The sequence below is a fragment of the Aythya ferina genome (genome assembly GCF_964211825.1).
Source record: "Aythya ferina genome assembly, chromosome: 1".
NCBI classification, from domain to species: Eukaryota; Metazoa; Chordata; class Aves; order Anseriformes; family Anatidae; genus Aythya; species Aythya ferina.
In genome coordinates, this window is record NC_140296.1 from 25,790,402 (window position 1) to 25,817,350 (window position 26,949).

Here is a 26,949-nt window from a genome sequence, read left to right on the forward strand (position 1 = left end):
ACATTAAAAAGAATGCATGGTACAGTAATATTTTTGAGCATTTTTCTCTGGCCTGCCCTGGGCTGGTATGCACAGCAAAATTTAGGTGGTCTTAGAAGTGTGGCTCCTTTTAAGACCAGCAGCTTCATGTTCTGGATGCTGAAGGCAGCGTCTATCCACATACTGGTAAGTGCACAGCTGATCCCTGGCATCTTGAAAGGTGCTGACTCCTGGCCTGCGCTTTGTTCTAAGTTCGATGAGCAGCTGGCTCAAGTAGAGGCAAGATGCCTTATGTACAGTGAGCAGCAGGCCTTAACTACCTTTCTTAGACCTTGCTGTGATTTCTGGAAAAAAATACATAGATTAGCATGTGCCACCATGGAATGGTTGCTGGTTATTGCTGAAACAAACACTGCAGATCTTTTCCATTGTACAATGTTGCCTTTTCATGAGGGCTTGCTGTAAGTCACTCAAAAAGTCATCTTGTGATAACCATCCCTGATTACTGGTTTAAAAATTTTCCGTCGATAGGATCTGTGATCTAGAGCTGGTTTACCTGCTTGTGTGGTAAAAGGTACATTTTCATCTAGTAGAGCACTGACTGCTATTAACGTAAAGGATATTATTAGTTCAAATTTGCATCAATGTACAAAACATAATCTGTTGTACATGAAAAAAATTGATCAAGGTAATAAAGAGGCAGGCTTATTCTGTAACATTTTGGGAGAAAATGCTAGCAGTATATTTTGGATAATGGATTCAGCAATCCTTAGCTTGAATTTTAAGGATGCTAATAATCCAGTGTTCTGACTGTTTGATAGAGAGAGGGGATCTGTTCCCATCCTTGATTCATCAACTTTGTTTAGCCTGTGTTTAGTTTAAAATGACGGAGATTAAGCACTTTATGAAGGTGGATGTTAATTAAGGTCCTTTGAATGAAAGATTTTATTGAACAGCACTTTCTCTCTTCAGGTTCAATTACAACTGCGGACGGGTCTGCCCTGGTGAAATTGGGAAATACGACAGTAATTTGTGGAGTTAAGGCGGTATGGTTGGTTTTGATTTTAACTTGGCTGTTAGCTGAATTTGTTTATTTGTCTGTAGAATGCATCTCCTGCCGACTTACAATAATATGCCAGTCAGATCCAATTGCATTATTTTATGAGTTACTTTCAGGCGTCAAAGATATTATTATTTCATTGTCTAGTGCTGCTTGTACATTCTGAGAATGTGTATTTTTGTGGTGTGTACTGTGTATGGCGAAAGATATGCACAAAAATACAGAGCTTTTATTATCTAGAAATAACAGTAATTGAAGAGTTTCTGGAGACTGATCAATAAGTGGGTTGGTAATTAGTTGGCTGGACTGTGAAGTGCCTTGTTGCCTCAGCTTTACTGGTGGCCTGCCATGAACCCTGAGATAAATCACTTCACACCCCTGCATGCAGTGAGAAGTTTTCCCATTGGCAAAATACAGTTTGTTACCCATGAACTTGCAACTGACTGATGAAAAATAGCTCTTTTAAATCAAACTGTAATGATATCTGGCAAGAAAATGACACTTCACACTTAGGATAGCTGGAAATATTTTTGAACAAAATTAAGCTCTTCATTTCTTCCTTTTTTACTCCAGGAACTTGCTGCACCTGCAGTAGATTCTGCTAATAAAGGATATATTGGTAAGCTTTTTGTTCTTAATAGTATTTTTTTAGTGCTTCAGCTAAAAGTAAAGATGAAGTGTGCTGTGAAGACCTCATTAACGGAAAGAAATCGGGTGAAACTGTATTACTTTCCATAAAATCAGTTTTCAAATTGACATTTGGGACATGTTAATTCAGAAATTTCAGAATTCCTCTGCTCTGCTTGTGAGTTTTCTATGCAAAGCTACTTTCTCATTCCTGCTTCCAGACCGGGATAAAAATAAACCCTCAGCGAGGGATGTTTGTTAAGGGGAGAAAGGTAGTTCATCTGTAAGATTGGGCCATGCAAGGTTGTGCAAAGGCATGTTAACTTTTGTCTTGAAGTCCCAATAGACAAAAAAGGCTACACAAACTGCTTGTTTCTCAGGGAACTGTAGAAATCCCAACATCCTCACTCCTGTGCAGTTTCTTGTGAAATAAAACCATTCAGCGGAACAGAGAGCTCATGTGAAATCCCCTTTTTATATGTGGATTTTTTTTTCCACAAAAGTTTATGCATGTTTTTGCTTCCAGTCTAAAGCATCAAGTTTTAATGGTTGATGAAAAGCAGATAGCATACCAGTAAGGTCAGGCAGTGGGATGAAAATGGTGCTGTTCCTTGAGCTAGTTAAGAATGCTTAACACTTAGGGAAGAGTGTGTGAGGTCATGATACTCACAGAAGGAATCCAAACAGAAAATGGTTAAGTACAAGTATTTGCTTTTCTGTGGAACATACCTTTTCCAAGTACAGACTTCTACAAGCTCTTGAGTACAAACTCATTCATAAGTAACTGTTTTTGAGGGGTGAAGTAGGAAGGCTTGACTGAAGAATTCTTGGTCTTGCTTTTCGTTTGAAGTACGTAAAATGGTATTAAAAGTGCATATTATCTTATTTTTGATTTCCCATGCCATGATTTCTTTAGTTTATAACTGATGATTTTTGTTACCTAGTTCCAAATGTAGAACTGCCATCCCTCTGCTCAACAAGGTTTCGCTCTGGACCTCCTGGCGAAGAGGCTCAAGCAGCAAGCCAGTTCATTGCTGATGTGATTGAAAAGTAAGGACCTTCTTACTGCATTTACACCACAAACAACTCTGAAAGACAATTTTTTATTTGCTGTTTTACTTTCTCGTTTTATTTTAGTTCACAGATAATAGCGAAAGAAGATCTGTGCATTGCAAATGGCAAGGTAAGTTGTATCTTAAGTTGTATATAAATACATACTAGCAAGATCATGGTGGTAAGACTTTGAAGAAGGTATTGGACTTTTTTTTTTTTTTCCAATTTACATAGCTTGGTTTAGGTCTAGAGCATAAAATTTTGTTCTTATGAAAGAAGCATCTTTGTTCGTGTGGCCACTGTTCTCTTAGATATTGCACCATCTGCTTAGCTGCTGTAATAACTCACATGTGCAAACCTTTTTTGATAGCTTGCTTGGGTGTTATACTGTGACATCATATGTCTGGACTACGATGGAAACATCTTGGATGCCAGTGTCTTTGCTTTGTTAGCAGCATTAAAAAATGGTAAGTCTTCTCTAGAGTAAGAAACACTCTGATTGCTGTTGCTTGGAGAAATATGTTAGTTTTTAATCATGAGGGAAAATAACTGCCTCACAATTCCTTACGTCTGCTTTTTTCTGTCACCTAAATTACTAAATTGGGAATACAGAGTGGAACTGATGGGAAGGATTCCATAGATATGTAACAGCTGGGCAGTAAGATCTTTTTGTATGCATATTATTGCTGTCTTGTAAGATTAATAGCCATTCTGAGTGTTTTTCTGTCTCAGAAATCAGAATCTTTCAGCAGAGGTCACAAAACAACGTTAATGTCTAGTAGAGCACCTTACCTTGTTCATCTGTGTTGCGTAGGCAGAACAAGCTGTTGGGAGCTTAGCTTATTTTGTCAAAACACAATGTAGCTTCATGTGTTATAGTTTGAAAGAATTGTTTTCATGCATGCTATATAGCTATGATTATTCACAAGGTGTGGGTTATATATGCATGTAGGAGACAGCATAAAGAGTTAGAGGAAGGCTTCCTTTTCTAAGCGTTGAATTGCTTGCCTTTGAATTCCCATAGCTAATTTGCTCTTGATTTCCCTGTCTCCATTACTGGGTTGTTAGAGTGCGAGTTACCTTAAGATTGGATTGTACTTTTTCTACAACTGTATAAAATACATGAGATGAGACTATATGTATATATTTGGTTTTACATGTCCTGTAGGCATTTTTTGGGGAAAAAATGTTTTTTGTTCAATTTGAGATTGTAAAGGTGTTGTAATTGTATGGTATTTTGGAAACAGAAAATGCTAGGGAGGAATGTTACTTTCAAGAGAAAAGCGAAATAGTTACTTGAATAGGTAGTTTTAAGCTAAACAGGTTGCTTGAATTCAAAAAAATGGAACACTGTTAATATAACCAAAATCCCATTCTCATCTGCTTTCCAATATGGTAAAAGGACAGCTTGAATATTTCAGTGGTCTAGGACATCTTTAGGCCTACTGAAAGTAGCAGTGTTTAATACTATTCTATTGTCATTTTTTCACCTCTTCAGTCCAGTTGCCATCTGTTACTATAAATGAAGAAACTGGTTTGTCGGAAGTTAATTTAAAACAGAAGAATCCCCTGGTTATCAGAAAGCATCCAGTTGCCACCTCCTTTGCTATATTTGATGAGTAAGTTCCTAACTGTTTTGTACTTACGAAAACAAGTGTGAATCTAAAAGAAATAGTGAAAACATGAGGATGCTACTGGTGTTTCTGCACTTATCCGCTGCTGGTGAAGGACACGAGGGTTCAGGCAGTGCTGTTTTGCTATCTCTTATATCCAAGGCGTGTCTTGCTGAACTGATTTGTAGTTCTGCAGTATGGATGAGTATGCAGCAAACAAACAACAGTTTGTCCAACTTCCTCCTGTGACTTAAAGCAGAGCTGTTTCCCAGCCTAAAGGACAGGCATAAAAGTACTCTAGGGTTGAAGGTTTTGGAAAAGGTATTGATTTATGTTTATGCAGTAGCCTCTAGACGAAATAATGGTACTAACAGAGTTCATCTTTTAAAAGTTTATGTACGTAGCTGATATAAAAGATGGTAGTTTTTTGAACTGATTATATGAAGGGTTTAGTCAACAGATGAAGTAAAAAGTACTGGTCCACTCAGAACAACAAAACCTCTGGATAAATTAAAACATAATTACCCAAGATGAAGTATGACCAGCACTCTTAAGTCATTGTTCCTGTAGGTAAAGAATCTGATTATGAGAAGTCAAAATAATCCCATCTGGTAACTTGACTGCTCACCTGAAATTGTTTATTGGCTCTTCATTAGTGTAAGTATGTTAATTAAGTGTTCTGTTGCTGCATAGAAGAAAAGTAGAGAATCAAAAATACGATATTTACTGTGCTTTCAATCCATTTAAACTTTAGAGAGGTCAGGCATTTATGGCACATTTATCTGTAGTCACAGAAATTACTGATAGGCCCTTGGATTCATGGGATGGGATGGGGTGAGGGGAGTGCTAAGCTCCAATGCTGACCAGGTGATTACCAAATTAATCAAAGCAGAAAGTTACAGGCATGCTGGTGCAGAGCACTGTGGAGCTCCACAGCATGGCTCCTGTAGATAAATAGGAGCCAGGTCTGATGCATCCAACTCTCGGTGAGTACAGGTTTCCTTTGTCATGCTGCACAAGACCGATGCTGCACAGTGTGTGTGGGTAGAATAAAAAAGTAGCATTTTTGAGTAGCATAGCTAAGGACTGATATTTTTATTAAACTGTAGCTCTGAAAGAGCAATCTGAAACTGTTGGTTCAAGTGTAAATTACCCAGAAAATTCTTTTTAAAAATTATGCACTGCATGAGCTCAAATCAAAAAATTCTTCCAATTATTTAACGGGCATTCAGCCTTACTGCTATTCCCCCAAAACTTGCCATAATCATTCAGTTTAGGTGCACTGTAGCTGGTAGGTTGAAGTTGATTACATCAAACGCTCACACAAAACGTAGTTAACCCATGTAAACTGAGGCTTCATAAAAACTTCGGGTATAGTTTGTTTGGCTATATCATAACTCAGAAGCAAAATGTTTGTACTACCTGTTTGTTTGTTTGTTTTTGAAAGAAACCTAAGGCTAATGTGTTGTTGTTTGGCTTTTTAAGTTCAAGCTCTTATTGTGCAAAGTTGTCTTTTAGTTGATACCCTTCTTTTCATTGGTTTGCTCAATTTTTAACTTGAAAACTAATATTTTCTCCTTTAATGATCTGCATTGTCTGACGTATTTGACAGCTTATTTTGGTTTTCTTAAGGAACTCAGTAACCATTTTTGAACTATTCACTGTCTGAGTGATGTTAGAGCTCTCTGACAAGCAACTGAGAGCCACTTTGGTGAATTTACCATTAAAAATGTATTTTACCTTAAGGTCTGGTATAGATTAGTGAAGGCTACACGTAAAAACATTGTCTTTGCTAAACTATGAAATAAGTGGTTGTATACTACAAATAACAGTTTTAACAGTATTCTCCTGCAATACTACAGGTCTATAAAACTTGCACATATAGATGTATTTTGACAGCTGGTATTTTAACAGATGTATACACTATTTCCCTTTTTTTTAAACTAGTACGTGGTGGGGAAAAAACAACAGATGAGTTTGAACACTAAATCAATCTAGAATTATTTTATAACACTACATTAAAATTAATTAGAAAATATATTTTGCAGCCATGTTAATGGAACATCATGTACTAACATCTGCATGTATTTTTCTTTCAAAAGCACGTTACTCATAGTTGATCCAACTGCTGAAGAAGACGACTTAGCAACTGGAACAGTAACTGTTGTAACTGATGAAGAAGACAGACTCTGTTCCGTCCATAAGCCAGGTACTTCCAAGCTCATTGCATAGGAACCTATGAAGAGGATGGTCTTTTCTTGACCTATATGTTATATACCCCCCCATTTTTTTTTTTTTGTAAAATGTGTGCGCTTTATGATAACAGATGGGTTAAGTACCGATTAAATCACTTACTCTTGAAATTCACTTTGAAAGAGGTGGCATGACTGATGTCATAGCTTACCCTACACATAGCAAACGACAAATCTTGAGCGTGTCTACTGTTTAGGTCTGGTGTGTTTGTCTTCTGTGCCTGAGGCTATATTTGAAGAAGCTGTATGTTTTCTTCAGGCGAAAGTTGAGAGAATTACTGTATTAATACTCTGACTTAGAAAACACATTTAAGGATACTTAATTGAAGCATAAGTGGAAATTCAAGTTGTTCCTTTCAATTCTTAGGTGGAAGTCCTCTGACAGGTGCCAAGCTTCAGGACTGTATCACCAGAGCCATCACAAGACACAAAGAAGTAAAGAAGCTGATAGACAAAGTAACAAAAAGCATAAAGCCCAACTGAACAAAAGGCAAGATCTTTTCAAAAGTGGATTTGTAAAAATTGTATTTGTTACAGTGTTCACAAACCTTTTTATACTAAATAAACAAATACCAATACTACATTTACAAAGTTCATTTTTTTTCTAAAATGTTTTCCACCCTTATACTATGTACAATGCTGCTGAATGGTAAAAAATACAAGATAAAACATTCTGTTAAAAAATTAAGTGACTTAAAAGGAAACCGGACCCTAGCTGCTTTATCAATGAAGTTGCCACGTTATATAGGGGTAGCTTCCAAAAACAGTTTATTTCAGTGTAAGGTCAAAAGGTTGGTTTCCCACCAGTAATATAAAACACTGATTTGTTTTAAGCTTTCTCCTTTTTGAACTGGAAAAAAAAAAAATCACCTCTGAATCATTTTTATAGAGGGAAAAAAAAAGCAAGTCTCAGGATTTTGGAGGGACTGGTGTGCCTCTTTTCCTTTTACTTTTTGAGTGGCTGCCTGAATGCTGTTGATGTCGCAGGTGAGCTGCTTGTGCTGCTGCTGCTGCTGCCATAGCCATTTGATGCTGCAAGAATCGCAACTGCTGCCACGAAGGAGAAGGGGGAGAAAAAAAGCTTGTTAGTGTTAGCTATAAAGCTATGTTTCACATCAGAAAGAATGACAGGAAGGTGGAAAAAAAACAAAACTGAGGAGGCACTAGGTTAACAAAAGGAATACATCATGTACTGGGGCAATGAGTACAGTCAAGCAGCACCAGTGGCACAGAAGCCTGCTAAGGGCATATCTAACATTGTACACGTTCTCAGACAGCTATTTCTTTGCCCTTTCTCTCCATTGCAGTAACTGCAGTAACTCAGCAACTTCAGTGAACGTTTGGTGATGTGGTACATTTTTAGCATCGTACCTTTCCTGTGTATGTGGTGTTTTCTTTGTGTATCACAAGGAGACCGTGTGCTAAAAGTATTTAAATATTTTCATAAAGCATCTGAATAACAGAATGCTAAAGGAATGCTTTATCAGAGATGTACATACTGACTGTAGCTGTGCTACACTGGAACTTACAGGTGCTTCAAGTGTCTTTCTTTTGCAAGCCTAATGGCACCTGGCAGAGCTTATTTAGTAATGTGCCACAAGCACTCCTTGAATGTTAGCAAATCAGGAAGGTGGATGGCTTAAATGAATAAAAATAAAGGCAGTGCTCCAAGCTGAGAGAACTACACATTTCAAGTCTTTCACGATAGTTTGTCTGAATTCATTTTTTTTTTTTTTAATTTCAGACTGTAAAGACAGTTTAAAAAAAAAAAAGGAGATTCTTTGTTTTGGAGCTGAGAATCGTATTTTTTTTCTTTTTTTTTTTTTTTTTAAACAGAGTGAAGTTGCTGGATTACTTGTATCTGTTGCTGCTGCTGCTGCAAGGCTTGTTGTTGCTGTTGTAAGGCAGAAGAGAGCTGGAGTCTCTGCTGAGGAAGGCTTTGCCCAGGTCTGTTCACGGCAGAGCCAAGCTGAGACAACACTAAGAAAGGAGAAGGGGAAAGCAGGCAGGTCAAAGAGGTCAGGTTGAGTTTGTCAGGGTTGGGAAAGGAAGACATAGGGATAGAGTGTAACATAAAGGGAGGATCAACAGAATTAGTTTAAGTAAAATTGGAAACAGTGCAGAATAAAATATACATGATATACATACTTGGTTAGTTATAACATAATTAGATTATGAAGTGCTTGTGGAGACACAAACAGGTTTCTCATACTGGATGTTAAGCACACAGTTAAAGAAACATTCTTCAATGAAGCCTGGCATGGAATTTTCCTATATTTTTTTATCGTATCAAATGTGGCTTATTCATGTGATATAACCAATTTATTACACTTAACTGCCAAACAAAGCAGAGAAGTGCATGCGTTGGTAGTGGAAGTCCAGTATTTCTTGTAAAATTCATGTGCTGATAATAAATAGCAAGTTGTTCTGTAAGACTTCTCTAAGACCAAACTTCATTTCAGTGTGAATTTATCAACATACACACTTAAATACAAAAGGAGGCTCAGCAAGCACATACCTGTGGCTTGAGGTTGCATAAAATTCCCTACTCCAGTCAGGTTAATAACAGCAGCTTGTTGGGCAGATAATGCCTGATCTTGATTGGATGGACCTTGGTCAGACCCCTAGCAAAAATGAAAAGCTTGATCCTTATTACCAAACTCAGTACCAGTAAATAAGTAAAGCCAGTGTGACGACAAGCTTCTGAAGTGCCATTTAAAAACATGTAATTCTACATTTTACAGTGCATGTAGATACAGGCTACAATGTAGTCACTACTGAAGTTTAACAAACAGATGCTGAATGCTTCCAAACATCTGTTTGGCAGAAACAGAATTGTGCTGTCAGTCAGTAGAGATTAGTTTATGGTTGTAATCTTAGCGCATTTCCTCTCCTGCTCCCCACCCCCAAAGCCTTCAGGTGACACCTGTAACCATCCACATGCAAAGGTCCTAATCATAATCAAAATGTGAAAGGTGTGAAAACTTACATTCGCATGTTCAGATGCCTTAACATCATCAAAAAAAAATATGAACTCTTTTTAAGTTTTGTTTTCAGAACAAAGTAGCCCTGACACTAATCACACAACTGGAATTACTGGAGCCTGATCTAGTGTTTACTGACATTAAGAGTGCTGAATTACAACCTCTTCTTGAATTGATTCAAATAGCAGGGAAATAAAATATTACACCTGATTTAAGCAAACTGCATGGCTTATCAGTTATAAGGAGGGGGGAAAAAAACAACACATGGGCTTTTGAGCTGGTGCATTTCCAGGAATTGCAATGCTTCTTAAGAATACCCATATGAAATAATGTCACTAAGACCTGGGTAAACTTGGCCAAAAGACTGGACATCAAGACATACATCATCATCTTGATGAAGACAATGAAGACAGACTTACAAAGTCATAGAACCAGCATGTGGAAAAAGACAACCCTAAGTATGAAAAAAGTAAGTATACTAGTGGTAGCACAGAGGTTTTTTTTGTCTTTTGGGACTAAAGTTTTTTCCACTAAGCACTTGGATTACAGCACTGTGAACATACACATTGTTGTCCGTAGCATGAGTTACGGAATCAAGTTAAAATGAGCTATTATGAATACTAAACAACCTTAACCCTGAATTATAATGCATAGTAAGAAAACCATTCCTTAGGGCAAGTTAGCCAATGCAGAGATTGATTTCTTCAAAAAAAACTTTCTGCCACAGAAAGGACTTAGCCTCAAATCAGCTTTTGTGTAAACACCCGTAAAGTTAGCACGTAGAAAATAAAACACAAGAGTATAAGTTTGAATTTTATGCATAGATACAGATATATATTTAGGTAATTTGTCTACTAACTGACATTTGGATTCTGAGAATAAGTCTGGAAGTCTCCTATTAGACTGTCACACATTTCAGAATGAGGCCTGTGACACAGGAGACTACACCATGAAAATGTTTTAAAGATTCATCTTATTTATGAACAATCTACAGCAGCACAAGCAAAATTATGACAACGTGAGTTGTGTATCCATAGAGACAATTTGGTAAACAAAAGTCTTGCATGTCTGGAAAAACAAGAGCTTGTAGTTATAAAGAACACAAAAGCAGAGCAGCTGGTTTTCCCAAATAGCTGCACCAATGATGGAAAGACCTTTAGACACAGGTACAACTAACCACTTAAATTTTTCATTTTGAAAATAGACAGAAAGGTCTCTGTCAAGTCTTTACACTTCTTCAGTGATTAACACCTTTAATACTAGTTACAAGCAGCAGAACAATAAGTGTCTTAGGATAACTTTAAAGCCTACTGACAGATTTATTTCTCTGGGGCAGAGAGCTGTGTTGTTACACCACAGGAGTGAGGATCATATGCCAGCTCATAGCAGTTGTGAGCTACGGAGCTTTAGTTACTCTGGTAATCCTGTCTGTGTTTCTTCTCTGTTCATCTGATGTCTATGGTATCTGCTCGTTAGGATAAACAGAGCAAGACGAGGCTAATTTTACACCACTCACAGTGGGCTGGCTCTCCATGGTGGAGTGAGGCAGTGCTTAGTTAGCTGGGTGCTTTGTTACAGCTCTTCTATACAGGATGAAAATAAAGGAGTATAACCCAGCTCCAGCCGTGGCAACAACTCCATTGCAGTCTTCTGCAGTTCACCAAGGTTTGGGAGGAAGACTTTCCTCTCCCATTTCAGATCTGTTGTGTAAAGGCTCCTTTAGTGTGGAGATGGGGAGAATAGGAGAAACTGATTCATCCATGTACCCCAGACTGAGGGCTGTTAGCAACACACCTTATTCCTGTGGGCTGCTGAGATTGCTGCTGTGGAGAAAACTGTGACAACTGCTGCTGGAGTGGGTTAAAATAAGTGAACCTCATGTAAGCTGTTGAAGATTAATAACAAAAGGCATATTTCAATCGAACTGCTGCGTTTCCCCCATCCTAGGATGAGTGTGACATTGATAATGATGTATTTCTTGGAGGATTTTCTTTTGGAAATCCTTTAAAATTCATTGATTTACAACAGCTGTTGTGTGAGGAAGCCCCATGCTCAAAATAAACCTGCATCAATTGTAGCTGGATTTTTTTTAAACAGTAAAATACATTTTAATTATTCTATTTCAACTAAAATAGCAGAGATTGCACTGATACTGGAAATGTATAGGATAGCCTTCAAAAGCACTGGATAGTAGTTTCATATACAGAGTATGCCACTGAAGTTTAATAGATGCTTCCAATAAGGCTGAAGGCCTGAAGCAAGAACTGTTGTGAAGAAGTCTCTGAAGTGAAAAAGTCTCAATTCCTCTCCCTTAACCCATTTTAATTGCAGTGCTGTGCTTTCAGCCAAATTATTCTTGTCTTTTGAGTGTCAGAGATAGCCCGAAAGGTCATACTTCAATTTGGAATTGCATAAATACAAGCAGTTAATTTTAAAGAAGAGCTCTAAACTGCCTCCTGTGCCTTTCCTTTCCCGTGTTTCTGGAGTTTGTGCAGGAGTGGCAGGATGAAGTAGCAAAGCTACAGATGATCTTTTACTGGTTATTGATTTTCTGAAGCATGGTGCAACATCTGTGGCATTTTGAAGCTGCACCTCTGCAGCTCTAACTTGCAGGCAACTTCAAGATCCAGGAATTACACCCAGCTCCACTCCCTGTTCTGCTTTTTAATGGAGCTCAAACATAACAAGCACCCTTTGCTCAAGTTTCTATTTGTATGTATGCTTAAAGGAAATGAAACATTTAAATCCTTTTTGGACATCCTATCTTATATGAACTTCTACTTTCATTACCAGCAGCTCTTTCAAGTTATTATTGCACCTACCTGTGCATGTTTAGCTCAAACTTTCAGGCCTTGTATGTGTAACCCTGAGTGACTCTGCTGTACTGTTTTGTGCTTTTCATATAATCCTAACTTCAGTTTCGAGAATGCTTTGCAAATAAAAGCTTAGGTAAATCCAGAAAATTGAAGATGGTATTTTAGGATTAATCTCTTGAATTCAAATGTCAGCATTTTTACATTGTTACTGAAAACTAGCTGCTTTGTTGTGAGCTGAGAATATCATTTCCACCTGATATCTTTACAGAAGTACCTTTTTCCTCATTTTAAGTGTTTTAAAAAAGCAAATGAAATTTGCAGTATATGGTTTCATCAATTGGCTTCAAAGATCTGTGGCAGCCAATACTGTAAGCAGTGCTAAGCATGTCTCTAAAGAAATGTAAGAAAGTATTATTGTGTCCAAGTATATCAATTACCTGTAGAAGATTTAAGGGCCGAAGATTTGATGCATTTTTCAAACCAAAAGGGCTGCCTGTTAAAGAAAACATCTTTTTATTAGTAGGAAGTCTTTACTTAATTATATATGTGTATTGCAATTAATACACCTTTCCACTGGGATTATTTCAAACATTTGGAAGCTGGAAAACTGGCAAGCTTAAATTTTGTACTTTAACACAAATGCTGCATTTTCCATGAAGTTGACAAGTTCACAGTTGTCCAGATTCAAAGTTAAAGAGCTGACTGAGCAGAAAGAAAACTGAATCACTGTCAAACACTGTACACTGTAACCTCTAACTTGTGTTTGCATTTATTGTAAAGACCAACATAGAGAATTTCGTGCAAGTTATTTTTTCAGCAACTCTCCTTCTGGCTTTGCAAAGTTTTACTGTTTGTACAGTAAACCTAGAAATGTCCAAGGACAGAAGGAAGTAGTGGGTTCCCAGTTTCTTGATCATTACAACAAACAACCCTTGTCCAAATCTTAGCAGCTGTACTACCCTAGAAGGGCGAATGCAAAGACACATCTGACTTGTAGGGCTTTTGGCATTATTCCGCACAGCACTCCTCACAGATAGACTAAAAGGATGTATATGTAGTTATCTGTGAGGTGGGAACAGAACTGATTAAAATGCTCCAGTAAAACTGTAGCTCTCAAACAGAATCCCCACTGAGGTCTGCCACAGACCTAGATCAGCTCCCTACTTCCATTTGTTACATAGATGATAGTGTGAAGTAAAAATCTGACAAAACCAGTAAAGGTTGATAATGCTTGAAAGGACAGGATTAGAACTAGAAGTCATCATAGTGAATTGAAGAAAAGGTCCAAAATCAATGACACTGAATTCCAAAAAGACAAACAAGTACAAAACTGAGTTAACTATGTCCGCATCTACACAGCAAGAAAAGATGTGAGAAATTAGAGAGGTCACAAACATACCCGAATAACCCATACCACAGATCAGAGAACACACAGAAGAAAAGAACTTCTTCACACAGTTTACATTTATAGAACTGTCACAAGATGCTGTAGATAACAAAAATACAAAAGGACTCAAAAAACAATTAGACAAGTCCCCAGAACAGAAGTCTAGCACAAGCTATTAAGCAAAAAGATCCACATGGATAGTCTTCAGCTGAGAAAGTCTCAAAGCTGGAGACTGCCAGAAGAGGTACAGCTGTACACCAAGGGATGTAATGCTTTACATTTGCCTGGACTTAGATTTTTCCCCTAAATATCCTCTAATGGGCCACTGTGAGAGACAGAATATGAACTGGATGGACTTTTGGCCTAAGCCAGTAAAGCCCTTCTTAGGTTCATGTAATGCTGTTGCAAGAAAATATGAACAAAAATAGGCAGACCTCACTTGGGGAAATATTAACAGGAATGTTGTGAAAGAGGTAAGATGCAGTTATTCTGCTGTGCTCCACAGCGGTAAATCAGCCAAGCTCAGGCTTGTGTCCAGTTTTGGGTATCACATTTTAAGAAGGATGTGAGCAAATTGGACAGTCTAGAAAAGAGTGACAGGATTATGAAAGGTTTGAAAAATACAACCTATCAGAGAGAGAAGACAAATGTGGGACATGACAGCATGTTTCTGATACCTAGAAAGTAAAGAGAAAGAGCAAGCAACTATTTTATACGTCTGCAAGGAATTGGAGAAAAAATAATTTAATCTGCAATTGAGGAGATGCACTGTGATTAGGAGGAAACATTTTATACAGATAATGAACTACTCCAAACAGCTACTGAGGGAGACTGGAATCTTCTCCAGTGAAGGTATTTATGGACAGTTTAATATGGGTTAGACAGATTTGACTGTCTCAATATAAGGGTTGGATACCTTGATGTACCTTCTATCCTTTTGATTCAATAATCATGTATTAGGGTTCTCTGTCTATTTTTTTTTTCTGAAAGCATAATAAAGAATTCAAATGTTGCTTTAATGAATATTGAAACTTATACATTAATATACTCATATTTAAAAGCAATAACAAACTAATTACTTGTCCGTCTAGAATAAAGCAGTACCAGTGGTAGCATGAAATACCCTGCACATTTAAAATCAGAGGCCTCTTTCTAAATTCAAACATGTCTATTTTCTGGCAGTCATCATTATCAAAATTGCATCTGAATTCAGATTTTATCTCAAACATCCTGCTGGGCATACCAAAGGTACTCTGGGTGCATAGTACATTTCCCCACTCCAGTTTCTCAGAGAAACCATCTTAATCACAGCTTACAGTTAGAATGCAAAAATATTTATGTTGTTCCTAAGTTCAAGTCAACAAACAATAATCCATTCACACAATGGCCACTTTGGTCCATTGTCCTCACAACAGGTTTTTACACTGTCCCTCTCTGAAGGATGGCTTTTCAACTTATTCACACTAACCTGCTTGAGAGGCAGACTGCATTGCAGCGGGCAGTGCACTTGGTACCAGACCTCCTGATGGTAAAATGCCACTCAGATTTATACCTGCAGGGGCTATGGCACCAGTGTTGCACCCCAACATAGGGTTTGAACCACTCATCAATGTCTGTGCTCCACTGTAGAAGAGGAAAGACAACACATCAAATCCAAGTGGTACAAGCAAATCTGAGTAACTATGTTTTTGTCCTCTGTCTAAATTGTTTTCTGCAATTAGGATTGTGGATAAAGCATCAAAGTAGCTTAAAAGATCATTATGCTTAGTGTAAAACAAATATGTAAATTCATATTCTCAAACAATTGTTGAACCCATGTTCAACATGGAAAATAACCCATGGAAATATATAACCCATGGAAAATAAAACTTAAGTGGTTCTGTTATTCTAGAAACATTGAAAGATCAGTCTTCAAAATGGTTGTGCTATAATAACAAAAAGCTAAGTAACAGGCTTGTGTTTTCCTTTTGTGTCATAAAAGTCTAATAAATTAATCATTGGTAATCAGCTCCTGAACATCTTAGATAAATAAATCAAGTGCCTGATCCCTCCATTGAAGCACACCACGTGTCTTACACTGAGCATATTATACTGACCACAGAATTTTATTTTGTCTAAAAGCAGCTCACTTCATACCATATAATCTACACCTGCCAGCAGCATTATTTTTTAAAACAGCTAAATGAGTTTTACAAAGAATATTTAATCTAAGTATTTGATGAAATTGTTAGAAAACATATTTGCTCTTTTCTTAAATTTCACACACCTTTATTCATAGAACGTTTATAGTGAATTTCTTTCCATTTCTCATTTAGTGGTCTGCATACAACATTCCACCTTCTCTCTGATTAATAAAAAGTTTTCAACATTAAAGAGCAAAACCTCGAAACACACTTACATGAGGCACATCTTACGGAATTAAATTATATGCATCTGAAAAGCTCAAAGTACAATTTTCTTTATAGACTTCTTTCAGTATTCTCAAAGCAGATGCCTTCAACTTTGAGAAATATAAATAACTTCTAGTGGCTTTTTAATTCATAATTACAAGGTGAATGGTCTTTTTGTATTGCAGATTCTGAAAAATATCTACCGTACTGGCTGCCAAAAAAAATCCAGCAACCAACCACCAACCCACCCAGGACAAATTAAGAAGCTCTCGTAACAAAGCACTTACCACACAGAGCCCACTACATTGATGAAGTTAAGTCCTGCAGGGTTTGCCATGACCTGGGTGGAGGTTGTTCCTGTAGTAATGGATGTTACCATGGTGGAAAGAGGAATGGTCATTACAGGCAATGCCTGGCTCAGAGACATTTGCTGCTGAGCAAACGGGGTTAACAAAGTGGGCTGAGGGGTGAAGCCTGAATCTTGGGGAGTAGGGGTGGCAGAAGGGGTAATAGGAGTTGAGCTCTGAGCATCAGGAGGGTGTGGGGTCGATGAAGGGGTGTTGGTTGGAGTAGGAGTAGATGGTTTAGGAGTTCCAGACCCTGCTCATTGAGAAAAATAAAAAGTGCTAGTTTGTTATAAAAGGCCAGTCCCTTTCTGTATAATAAGGTTAATGGAATCTTACTTAGCACTGACTATTTGTCCCATTTCTTAAACTGCAAGTGTTAATTTCTACACGACACGAGTGTTGCAGCACGCACTCATTGTTAAGGATGCAGTATAATCACAGAAAAACCCCGTTTCTCCATCCTTAATTCTTTAAACCAAACACAGTTTTGCATCCTCCATTATGTTCCTCCATAATTTATCATACAGGAAGTCATAACTATATTCAGTAACATTTAACCCAAAATAAAGCCATTTCTTAGTGACCATTTTACCCTAATTAATGTTTTTGCCCTAAAATGTTAAACACATAGTCTATATGCACTGCCTGCACAATAGCACCATGTTAAAAAACGTATCATGGAAAACAACAGATTCAACAAAGAACAGATACTATTGCAGTAATCATGAGGGTCAGTCTAAATTTTATCAGATAACTAAACTCCCATTTGCCAAATTTTGATCAAATAAAAAGAATAACTTTTAAAAATAAGAACCAGAGGATACTACTGCATCTTTAAAAGCTACTGTGTAGTGCCTTCTACTTAAATGTAGTATGTGTAGCTGTATTTGTTGTGGATGCAGTAAGCACAGCTCATCAATACAAAAATGAAACAAAAACAAAAAAAAAGCAAAAAGCTCAAAGTGTTTTTTTCTCTCTTTTTTTAAGCTTTCATGTCCTGCAGAAAGAAAGGAAAGAAACGTGAATGTCCAGCTGTTGTGGTCAGGGCCTTACTTAAAGGAACAACTGTGAGCAGTAGATTTACACAATCCATAGCACTAAAATAAGCACTGAGTAAATCTGTTAGAAGAAAACTTTTGTCAGCTTTCTGTTTTTTCTTTGTGCAAAACAAGAAGGCAGAGAAGTTACACCTTTTGAGCTATCCAGATTTTGAATTATTTAATGAAAAAAGCATATTATAATACTGTGCAGGATACTGGAATGTGCAGTACACAATAATTCATTAAAAATTGAATAACTGCAGCTGTGATTTCTTTGTACAAATCTTTTCACAAAACGTCTCAAGACACATACATATTTTAAAGACTGCATATGATCTATAGCTATGATTACAATGATCCTGTCGGTGTTAATGAAAATAATTAAACTAGGATGGCATTTATTATTGAAATTTACATTTTAACACCTGAGAATATGGTGCTATCATCATCAGCATCACCACCACACTTGCAATCAGCAATGATTTGTAAAACAGTGTAGGAGTGTTTTAAAAAATCATCTTATCGTTTATTGTATCACCACCTTGGGACTAATCAGATTATATACATACATAGAGATACAACTGCACCAGCTCCTATAACATTTAAAAAACCAGATGCTTAAATTAGGTAAAAGCAAACTGATCTAACATACTGTTTGTACACTGGAGGAAAAATCTACACTTTGGAATTTTATCACATCATCTACCAGCCTTTGATAAAGAGGAGATCATACTAATTGCATAAAATGTATTAAAACGTATACACAAAGGGTGCATACATATATACAGAAAAACGAACACAATTACAATAAACATAAAAATACATACAGTGAACAAGAGACCTGCCTAAAGCTGCACAACTTATACAATTTAGGGTACACTGTACACTTAAGTTTCATCATTCCACAGGTTAAGAAGTTTTATCTCAGGAAGCATTTAAGCAAAAGCCTAAGATTTAATGGAGAATTTAGGTCGTGACTCACTTTGTGAAGAGCTCGCAGGAGACATGGCAGCTGGAGAGAGCATGCTAACTTGATTAAGATCCATAGATTGCTTCCGAGAAAGACCAGGTGGCTTAGAAGGAGGAGGAGGAGGAGGTGGAGTTGGGGATTTTAGATGGCCACTTGACTGCTGCGAACTAAAAATATTACCTGAAAAATAACAATGAAAATAAATTATTTTACTGAGTTGAAGTTTACTCAAGTATTTTTGAGGATATATATTCGTACAAAAAGACAATCAGAAATTAACAAAGTGATAGTTTGAAAAGCTCTTTTCACAGATAATGCTGACTTTTTTAAAAAATAAAACTTTACTGAAGCGTCAGCATATCACTTTACATTAAGCAGAACACAGAAAGAAGATGCTCAAGTTGATAAATAATTACCTGAAGAGCTACTTCCTGAACTTGAAGGTAATTTGATGGGAGGAGGCCGGTGTTTTACACCTTTCCCCAGTACTGAAGACTGAACAGAGCCTGATATACTTTCTGGCTGCTAGGAGGAAAGAGAAATTAACACTACCAGAGCAATAATATGAGCTTCCATATATTTAACAGAAGACATAATTCAGTTAATTTGTGTTGTAATTCTCCAAACCATAGCAAAAATTCCCTTGAAATATTCCAGATTTGTATGTATCTGAAAAACAACCTAGGACCAACTCTTTTTAGATAATGGACTCTTTCTTTTTAGTTTATGAAGAAATTCTAAGGTTCCTGAAAAATTGAAACTGTGCCAAAAAAAAAAATAAGGAATTATTTTTTCCTAATTCTGAAGTGCTTCTTAGTAACTTTTCACAAATGCAAGTGACAGATGCACTTCATATAAAAAGACAATTTGGCCTTGAAAAATTACATCATTCCATTCATTCACTAACTGTAACCACCTGCTATTTCCAACCCTGATCCTGGGAGCAGGAATTTGAACACATTCAGGAAAATCCTCAATGCTTACAAATCAATTTGTTTTCCCATTGACTTCAATGGGATTAGAACTTCCTTAATCTCTTTAAATTAAAGGTAATCCCTTATTGTTTTTTCTTATAACATGCTTATTAGGGTGTTTAAACACAATTTTAACTTCAGCTAATCAAACCTGTAAATCTTAGTCACTCACAACATACCCTAAATCCATAATTTAAACAGCTGCCATCAACAAGAGACTCAGTGAAACATATTTACAGTTATAGGCTATATTTTTACATATAAAACATCCCATAAATGAAGATAGTCTCTAAAGCATGCATTCCACAAACTGTCTGAAATTAGAAAATCAGCCTCTCAGTATAGCAAATAGAGTATTTCAGTGCTGGAACCTAACTTAAATTATCATGGGCTGGCAAATCAGAGCATCTGCTATTGTGTAGTGTCGATCTTTCTGGAGAGCTTAGCCTCCACTTTCTCTTATCACTGAGAGTCACTCCTTCCATGTGTTTCTAGTTGTCTTCTTATAAAAAAAAACAAAACAAAACAAACAAACAAACAAAAAAACATACCCTGAGTACTAGTTCTTTCTTCTTCTATTAAAAACTCTTTTCTTCATTTTGAGAACAAAAACTAATGCCCCATTTGAAAAGAGACAAGATCATTAAACTAAGTAAACTAAGTAACTTTGGTCCAGCTTTCAGTGGGGACTTGCACAAATGGGCAAGATAAAGTATCTTCCTAGCCTAAGTTGTTCTGTGATTTTACAGTGTGTGTGTACACAGTTTAGATATGTTCTGTGTGTATAGCATATACAGACACGCATGCAGATGAGTGTACATGTACACACACAAACATTCATATTCCTCTCTGCAACTACTGTCTTCAACGTGCTATTCTGGCTGACACAAAGAACCATCTCTTTCAGAGCAAGGTTATAGCACTTCAGAGGATGTATTTACAGCAAAGACACAGCAAAGCAAATAGCCCCTGCTGTCACAAATTCATTTACTAATTGGAGCTTAAATACAGTTGACCGAGAAAGCCAGCAGAAGTAAAACACAGGGGCAATACCACAAGCATGAGAATTCAGGAATTTCTATGACATGCATACAAAAACATATACACTTTAAAAGCTTTGTTCGTTTTGAAAGTTTTCCTCTTGAATTAAGGGGAAAATAAATTATAGAGGTAAAAGAAAAGCTCAGCTATTCCTTCTACTTCTGTTTTACTGATATGTATTAAAAAATGCATGGCTGCATTTTACTATACTGCTTTGTAAAAGGTTAATCTGAACAGAGAAAAACGCTCTAAACAAAACCCTAGAGCTAACTGTACTATGCACGGCCATAAAAAAAAGCCATGGCTAAAAGATAAAATATACCAGCAGTGAAAACAAAACTGCTTTCCTCTAGCTTTTCTGATACACTCACCCTGAATGATTATGACAATAACATGTTTAAAAATTAATTCGGAATGAATTTTTAGGTTATTTTACTTTCAAATATGAACAACAAGGATTGATTATTCTAACAATTCGACAAGGGCAAATAAAAGAAATATATAGCTCGATAAACTCACTTCCATTTCCTTCCCTGGAGAAAGATGACTGAGGTTGACTGATCCACCTGAATTATGAAACATTTTCACAGGACATTTAGCTTCATTTTGTACTAACTCCTGATACTGGTTCACCACTCTGAAACAAACAAATACATAAACACATTTAAAGATTAACAATTTTGAATGTATATATGTATATACTAAATATAGATGTTATAAAAAAATATATGTATTATGCATAAAATATATACCTTCAAATATACATCTATATAAAACCTAGATAAACAGGCTAAACATATTTTTATATATCCATCTTCCTACTTTATGTTCCTGGGTTCTGTTCTTAGATTAGTGCTGTTTTAAAGTTTGTGTTTGTTTCTTTGGTTTTTAAACCACTGATTTTTCTAATGCCAACTACAAATGCTTACATGAAGCAGTTTCCTGCAATAAGCTTGAATCAGTCAAACTACTTAATCTAAGTTTAGGAAACACTCTTTCAGAGGAATATGCAAAACAGTAGACCTAACAGTTCACTTCCCAAAAGGCAGTACAGTTCTTCAGGATGTCAGCCAGCCATTTCCTCCACGAGTCCAGAATCTTTTATAAAGCTGTGTCCTCTCTGCTATGTTCCTTACAGAACAGTCAACCCTCCTTTAACTTGAAGTCTATGTCAGGTGAAGACTCCTTAGAGCAGGGGAGGTTCATAGTGAAGGTATATCCAAAAATCAGTTATCACAGCAAAAGGGACCAGACTTTCTTCTTTCAGCACTGGGACAGCAGAATTTTATTATAGGAGACTAGCAAGCAGTGACATACCCAGTGGTGTAAAGCATCAACAGCATCAGGCAAACAAATGCAGAACTGCTCTAAGAAATCCAACGCTACATCTCTACATTTCTAGTAATTTGAGGGAACACTGTATACTTGGCTCATGGCTGTGGTAAAGTAACCTAGCAGACTTGAAAACCAAACTGAAGACCTGTGAGCTGTTCCTTATGCCCTGAAGAAGTGCTGGACTATTTCCATCAGTTTGCACCTAAATATGAGCATAACACTGATGTAATCTGCTGCCGTAAGCAAGGGTCCCAAGATGCACCTTTTCCAGTATATAGGATCTAGATAATTTAAAGTTACAGTGGAATCTGAGTAATAAAGTGCTGTGTGCTCAGAAAGGTGCTGCTGTGCTCCTTCCTCCGTTGATACTTCTTGAACTAGTCCCTGAAACATACCTACTTTTTCTGATAGGAGGATTTGTGCAGAGTGGCAAATATGATCAGGAAATGAATTCCAGTTAAAACTAAACCCCATAGTACTGTTGCATTGGTTTTCAGCCAACCAATCCCCCAATTTAGCTTACAGCACAAGCAAAAAAAGTATGTATCACCACAAAAAAAGCAGGAGAAAAAGACAAGCAAATAATTTATTGATCAAAATTATCTATTAAAACAAAGAATTACTGATATTTTGACCAAATCAAGGGTTCATCTCCCTGCCAGGCACTTAAGAAGAGAGAACCACGTAGTGGGGAATGGCTATGGCACGTACATCACCTCAAAGTCTCCTAAGAAGGCACAAACATGTGAACAGCTTTGTGAGAGAGTGCTTTCAACAGGTTCTGCCCTTGTGTACAAAGGCACACAGGTATCTGTAACATGATGCTTACAGGCAAATATTTGAAGAAATTCTTAATTTGCTGCCACACAGTTATGCCAAGATTGCTAATCCTAATTATTCTATGACTTAAAAATACTAGAACACTGATTTATTTGCTTTTTAAGAAAGCTGAATCAAATAATGAAGAGCATAGAAAAAAATCCTATATCACACTGAGCTCAAATTAAAAACTTCCATGATTGCCAATTTACCACACAAAATCCCAAGACGAAATTCCTCTTACATGCTTTCAGAATTTTATAATTACTTGTGTAATCGAGTAACTGTGAAGCTAACTAACAACATACTTGGGATTTAGGTAGCGGGACAGGCTGTATTTACATACTTGCTTTCCTATATATTTCCCTACATGTTAAATGCATGAACTGCACACTATCTCCTTCTCCTTATTACAATAATTAATTCTTCTTATTTTGCTTATCTGTTCAGCACCTGTTTCCATAACCACAACATTAACAGTCATATTAGCTAAAAGGAACAAAATGAATTATTTGGCATCAAGACAGTTCTATATTCTGTATGAATTTACCTTTCAGCATCAGTCTTGGAACCAATGAGGAACCTGAAATTTAGAAAGTATAACACATTTTCAGTCATGGATTGTAAAATAATATTTTTATAATTACAAGCTCAAAGAACATCAATACTATTCTGTTTTCAGATCTGCCCACTGACAAGAGACATTTGATTCATTTGATTGACTCAGTATTTAGTACTTGAAATAAAAACTTGGTTTCATAACAGTGCACAATATATATGTTGTGTAATATAGACTCCTTTAGGAGTAAATTACCTATAAAAGGCAGAATATGGAATTCTTGTATTTCTATTTTCAAAAAATGGAAGTGAATAACTGCTACAGCATTGCTACTGTGAAAAGTAGCAATGGTAAAGTTATCCATGAATCAACATCCCAATCTGCTCACCCACAAATACAAACATAAGTGTCCTGCGGTTATGTCAAAACCAGCCCTACTTTAGTGTATAAAACTAAACATTTAGTTTCCACTGTTTTATTTCACTTGTCCAAATTCCAATTCCCCACGTTTTTCCAGAACTAAACATTTCTTTTTTGATTAATGCCATGGCTTGCAAATTATTAATTTTTTACTCAATTTTTTAAACACTACAGAACTTCTCAGTTTCTCCAGATCAGATTTTATATTAATTTTAATAAGACAATAACATCATCTGCACCTTTCACTTCTTATGATACTGTTTTATGAGAAAGAAAACAAATTCATGATCAATGAATGAAATTCAAAGATCAGCGGGTAAGATCTTAAAAAGCAATGGACCAAAACGGTGACATCCCCCACCTGAAAAAAACAAAACAAAACAAATCCAACAACAAACCCTAAAAAAAAAAACCCTAAACCAACAAACATACAACAGCTTTATATCCTCTTAATTCCCAACCTTATTACAACTGTAAGCTATGCTGCTGTTTTAAGTAGATTAGCAGTAAGTACAGAAACGTTAAATAGCTTAGATTTTAGGGATAAAATACCCTGAGTATGAGAAGATCCTTGTATACTAAAAAAATAGCATCACATAGCAATTATATAGCAGACAAAATTTTTTTGCTAACAGAAATACAGTTGCTCAAGCTAACTGCTCCCCACCTTACTGAAATGTATAGGGTATACATTGCTGCATAGGTTCCTCCATAAAAAGAATTGGCAGACATAACAAGAGGAGATAAGAACACAGAATATTTCTAGAACTGCAGCCAAAAATAGCAGATTCAAAACAGTAGTATGAACAGGATGTAACTTCTTTGCACCTCGTATTTTCCTTCATTATTTACTTAGCCTAAAGTTCTTGATATAGGGGTAAATGCAATATAATAAAGACTAATGTTTTCACAGCTTCAGGCAGATTTTGACACAATGATCAAAATTATGAGTACCACTGGAAAACACACACTAACAATGTTTTGCAGTACGAGACACAAAGATTTTCACAATACGAGATTTTCTTACAATATAGTTTTGATGTAAAAGAATATTCAAGATATGATGTTGGTAAAATGTGTCCTTTTACTTGTTAGAAAAAAAATCTGAGGTTTATCCGATGATTTTTTTGAACAAAAAAACCCTCTTAAAATCAGATTTGTAGCTCCTAAATATTTTTATGCCTGAAAATGGTAAGTAGTGGTTGTCTTCTTTTATGTATTGCATCATACCACATTTTAAAAGAACATATAACTTACTGTGATGGAGTTAATAGGCTGTCACTTTCCTCATCACCTTTGAGTGTCTGAATTTTACCATAGTACAACGGATTGCCAAGAGACTGAAAAATGGTCAGCTTTGTTTTTTGCAGTTGATTACCAACTTCACATTCAAACACATAATCATCTTTTATTTCCTAGAAGAAGAAAATAACCACATAAGTCTTACAAAAGCAGTAGGAGAAATAGCTAGTAAAATATGCCAGTTCTATACAATACAAAAGATACATAACAAAATAAAAGATGGGGTGTATTTGCTAAAATGAAAATTATTTGAGAAGAAATTATCTGAAGAGATGGGAGGAAAATAAGTTTACCATCTATTAAAAATTCAAAAATATTGCAAACCTTAAGCCAACCATGTTAGAAGATACCAAAAGCCAGACTGGGTAAACATATCTAGAATTCTATAAGTTACAGCGATGCCAAAAATGTTCCAGAAATGTGTCAGAGATGAAAATTGAGTTCTATGGGAAAGTATTACTTTTTGGTAATATGAAGCAAGGGTATCATGATACATGCTGTAAATAAAAATGATAATTCAGAAATTACAAAGAATTAATGAACTAATGCATGCCTAATTATATTAAAATGACCTCTCCTTATCAAATCATTCCATTTGTGTGAAATTTTAAGGTTTGACTATAACAATTTTGAAAGGGCTTTCTGCCCTTATTAAATGATTTCTTTCAAAATTTGCCATTTTGATTTTGACAGAAACATTTTTATGTCAATCTTCATATGAGCTGCATGAAGAAAACAATTTATTGATCAGAGTACTTGATCCCTGTAAATTATTGTTTTATTTACTACACAGTGACAGCACATTACTTGGGAGATGGTGTTTTTCATTACGTTTCTGGAACATCTGAAGAAATTACAACACTGATCACTGTATGAAATTACAAGTTTCTGTAACAATCTTTCCATGTCTATATAATAAATGGAAGGTTAATTCAATTGGTGGAAGGAGGAGTATTCCGCACATTATTTAGATTTTATTGAAATACATGATATTTTAACTAGAGACAGAAAAGTTTGCCAAAGGTCTAAATTACTCACATGTGCTGGCCAAACAGTTGGTTGTGAGTCATCAGGCTTGATAGACTTTTCCACTTTGGCATATTTTTCCACCTTAAAGAAAATGGAGATAGAAAAAGAAAACAAAAACTAAATAATAATGGTCATCTTGGGCCAGAGTTAACGTCAAATTAACACAGCTGCTTGTTTTTAACAGTGGCTAACATTAGAGTCTTCAAAAATGAGTAAGACCTCATCTATATGTGCAGTTTTCAGAAAAAGTGAATTGGAGAACATTCAGGACTTTATGTTTATTCTGTTACATCATACTTGATATGTTAAACGTATGTTTCACACTTTTGTTAAGAGAACAGATTTAAACTACTGCCTGCGGTGTGGAATGGCTAAGAAATTTCACAATATTAGTACTTGACCTAATCAGAGTCTGGAGTTACAACAGTGCTGAAGCAAAAAGGGAGAGAAATCATATGCAAACCTACAGCATCATTCGATGTGTAATGTACACTACTGCCACTCCCAATTAAGCCGAAACCCACAGCCTTGGCTAATCCACTGACCCCTTCCGTCTAGTAGCAGTATGTATTCAGACAGTGCCAAAAAACAATAACATGCACATCACTGAGATCAGAATGCATAGGCTGCATCCTATTAGAATTAGAATCCCAATTAGATCTATTAATCCTATTAGAATCCCAATTAGAATTCTCTATATAATAAATTAAACCATTGAAAATAGTATGTCCTGTAGTATAATATGTCAAGAAAAACTTCTACCAGGCTGAGAAGTAACTCCTTGTAAAATACTTTCCTTTTTTTTTTAAAAAAAATTTCAAATATTATCAACAGAATTTCAAATGGACATTGATCCTACAGTTGAACAATATTAAAGCTCAGTTTGCCCTGTTTGTCTTATCCAAACTATCACACTGCAGTTGCAATGTATTCCAGTGTCGCTTAGCTTGTG

General features: G+C 36.2%; 2 protein-coding genes across 7 annotated transcripts in view; one reads left to right on the forward strand and one right to left on the reverse strand.

Annotated features, from left to right (window-relative positions):
• EXOSC8 (exosome component 8) overlaps positions 1-9,017 on the forward strand; it is a 12,169-nt gene extending 3,152 nt beyond the window's left edge. Inside the window, exons 4-12 of one of the 2 annotated variants that reach the window (XM_084507081.1) lie at positions 952-1,025; positions 1,613-1,658; positions 2,611-2,716; positions 2,804-2,849; positions 3,090-3,186; positions 4,218-4,338; positions 6,435-6,541; positions 6,952-7,074; positions 8,421-9,017. In XM_084507081.1, the coding sequence (XP_084363207.1) occupies positions 952-1,025; positions 1,613-1,658; positions 2,611-2,716; positions 2,804-2,849; positions 3,090-3,186; positions 4,218-4,338; positions 6,435-6,541; positions 6,952-7,067 (713 nt within the window). In that variant the 3' untranslated portion in view covers positions 7,068-7,074; positions 8,421-9,017. Of the gene's footprint in view, positions 1-951; positions 1,026-1,612; positions 1,659-2,610; positions 2,717-2,803; positions 2,850-3,089; positions 3,187-4,217; positions 4,339-6,434; positions 6,542-6,951; positions 7,168-8,420 lie in introns of those variants that run through there. The other variant, XM_084507080.1, reaches the window with a different exon arrangement.
• Positions 7,093-26,949, reverse strand: part of SUPT20H (SPT20 homolog, SAGA complex component) — a 34,811-nt gene continuing 14,954 nt past the window's right edge. For 2 of the 5 annotated variants that reach the window (XM_084507076.1, XM_084507074.1), the window contains exons 13-23: positions 26,007-26,078; positions 24,924-25,081; positions 23,238-23,270; positions 21,053-21,170; positions 18,935-19,043; positions 18,531-18,698; positions 16,449-16,761; positions 15,240-15,394; positions 12,822-12,877; positions 9,103-9,208; positions 7,093-7,634 (exon numbers count right to left, since the gene is read on the reverse strand). In XM_084507076.1, the coding sequence (XP_084363202.1) occupies positions 7,531-7,634; positions 9,103-9,208; positions 12,822-12,877; positions 15,240-15,394; positions 16,449-16,761; positions 18,531-18,698; positions 18,935-19,043; positions 21,053-21,170; positions 23,238-23,270; positions 24,924-25,081; positions 26,007-26,078 (1,392 nt within the window). In that variant the 3' untranslated portion in view covers positions 7,093-7,530. The remainder of the gene's footprint in view (positions 7,635-9,102; positions 9,209-12,821; positions 12,878-15,239; positions 15,395-16,448; positions 16,762-18,530; positions 18,699-18,934; positions 19,044-21,052; positions 21,171-23,237; positions 23,271-24,923; positions 25,082-26,006; positions 26,079-26,949) is intronic. The other 3 variants (XM_084507077.1, XM_084507078.1, XM_084507075.1) reach the window with 3 other exon arrangements.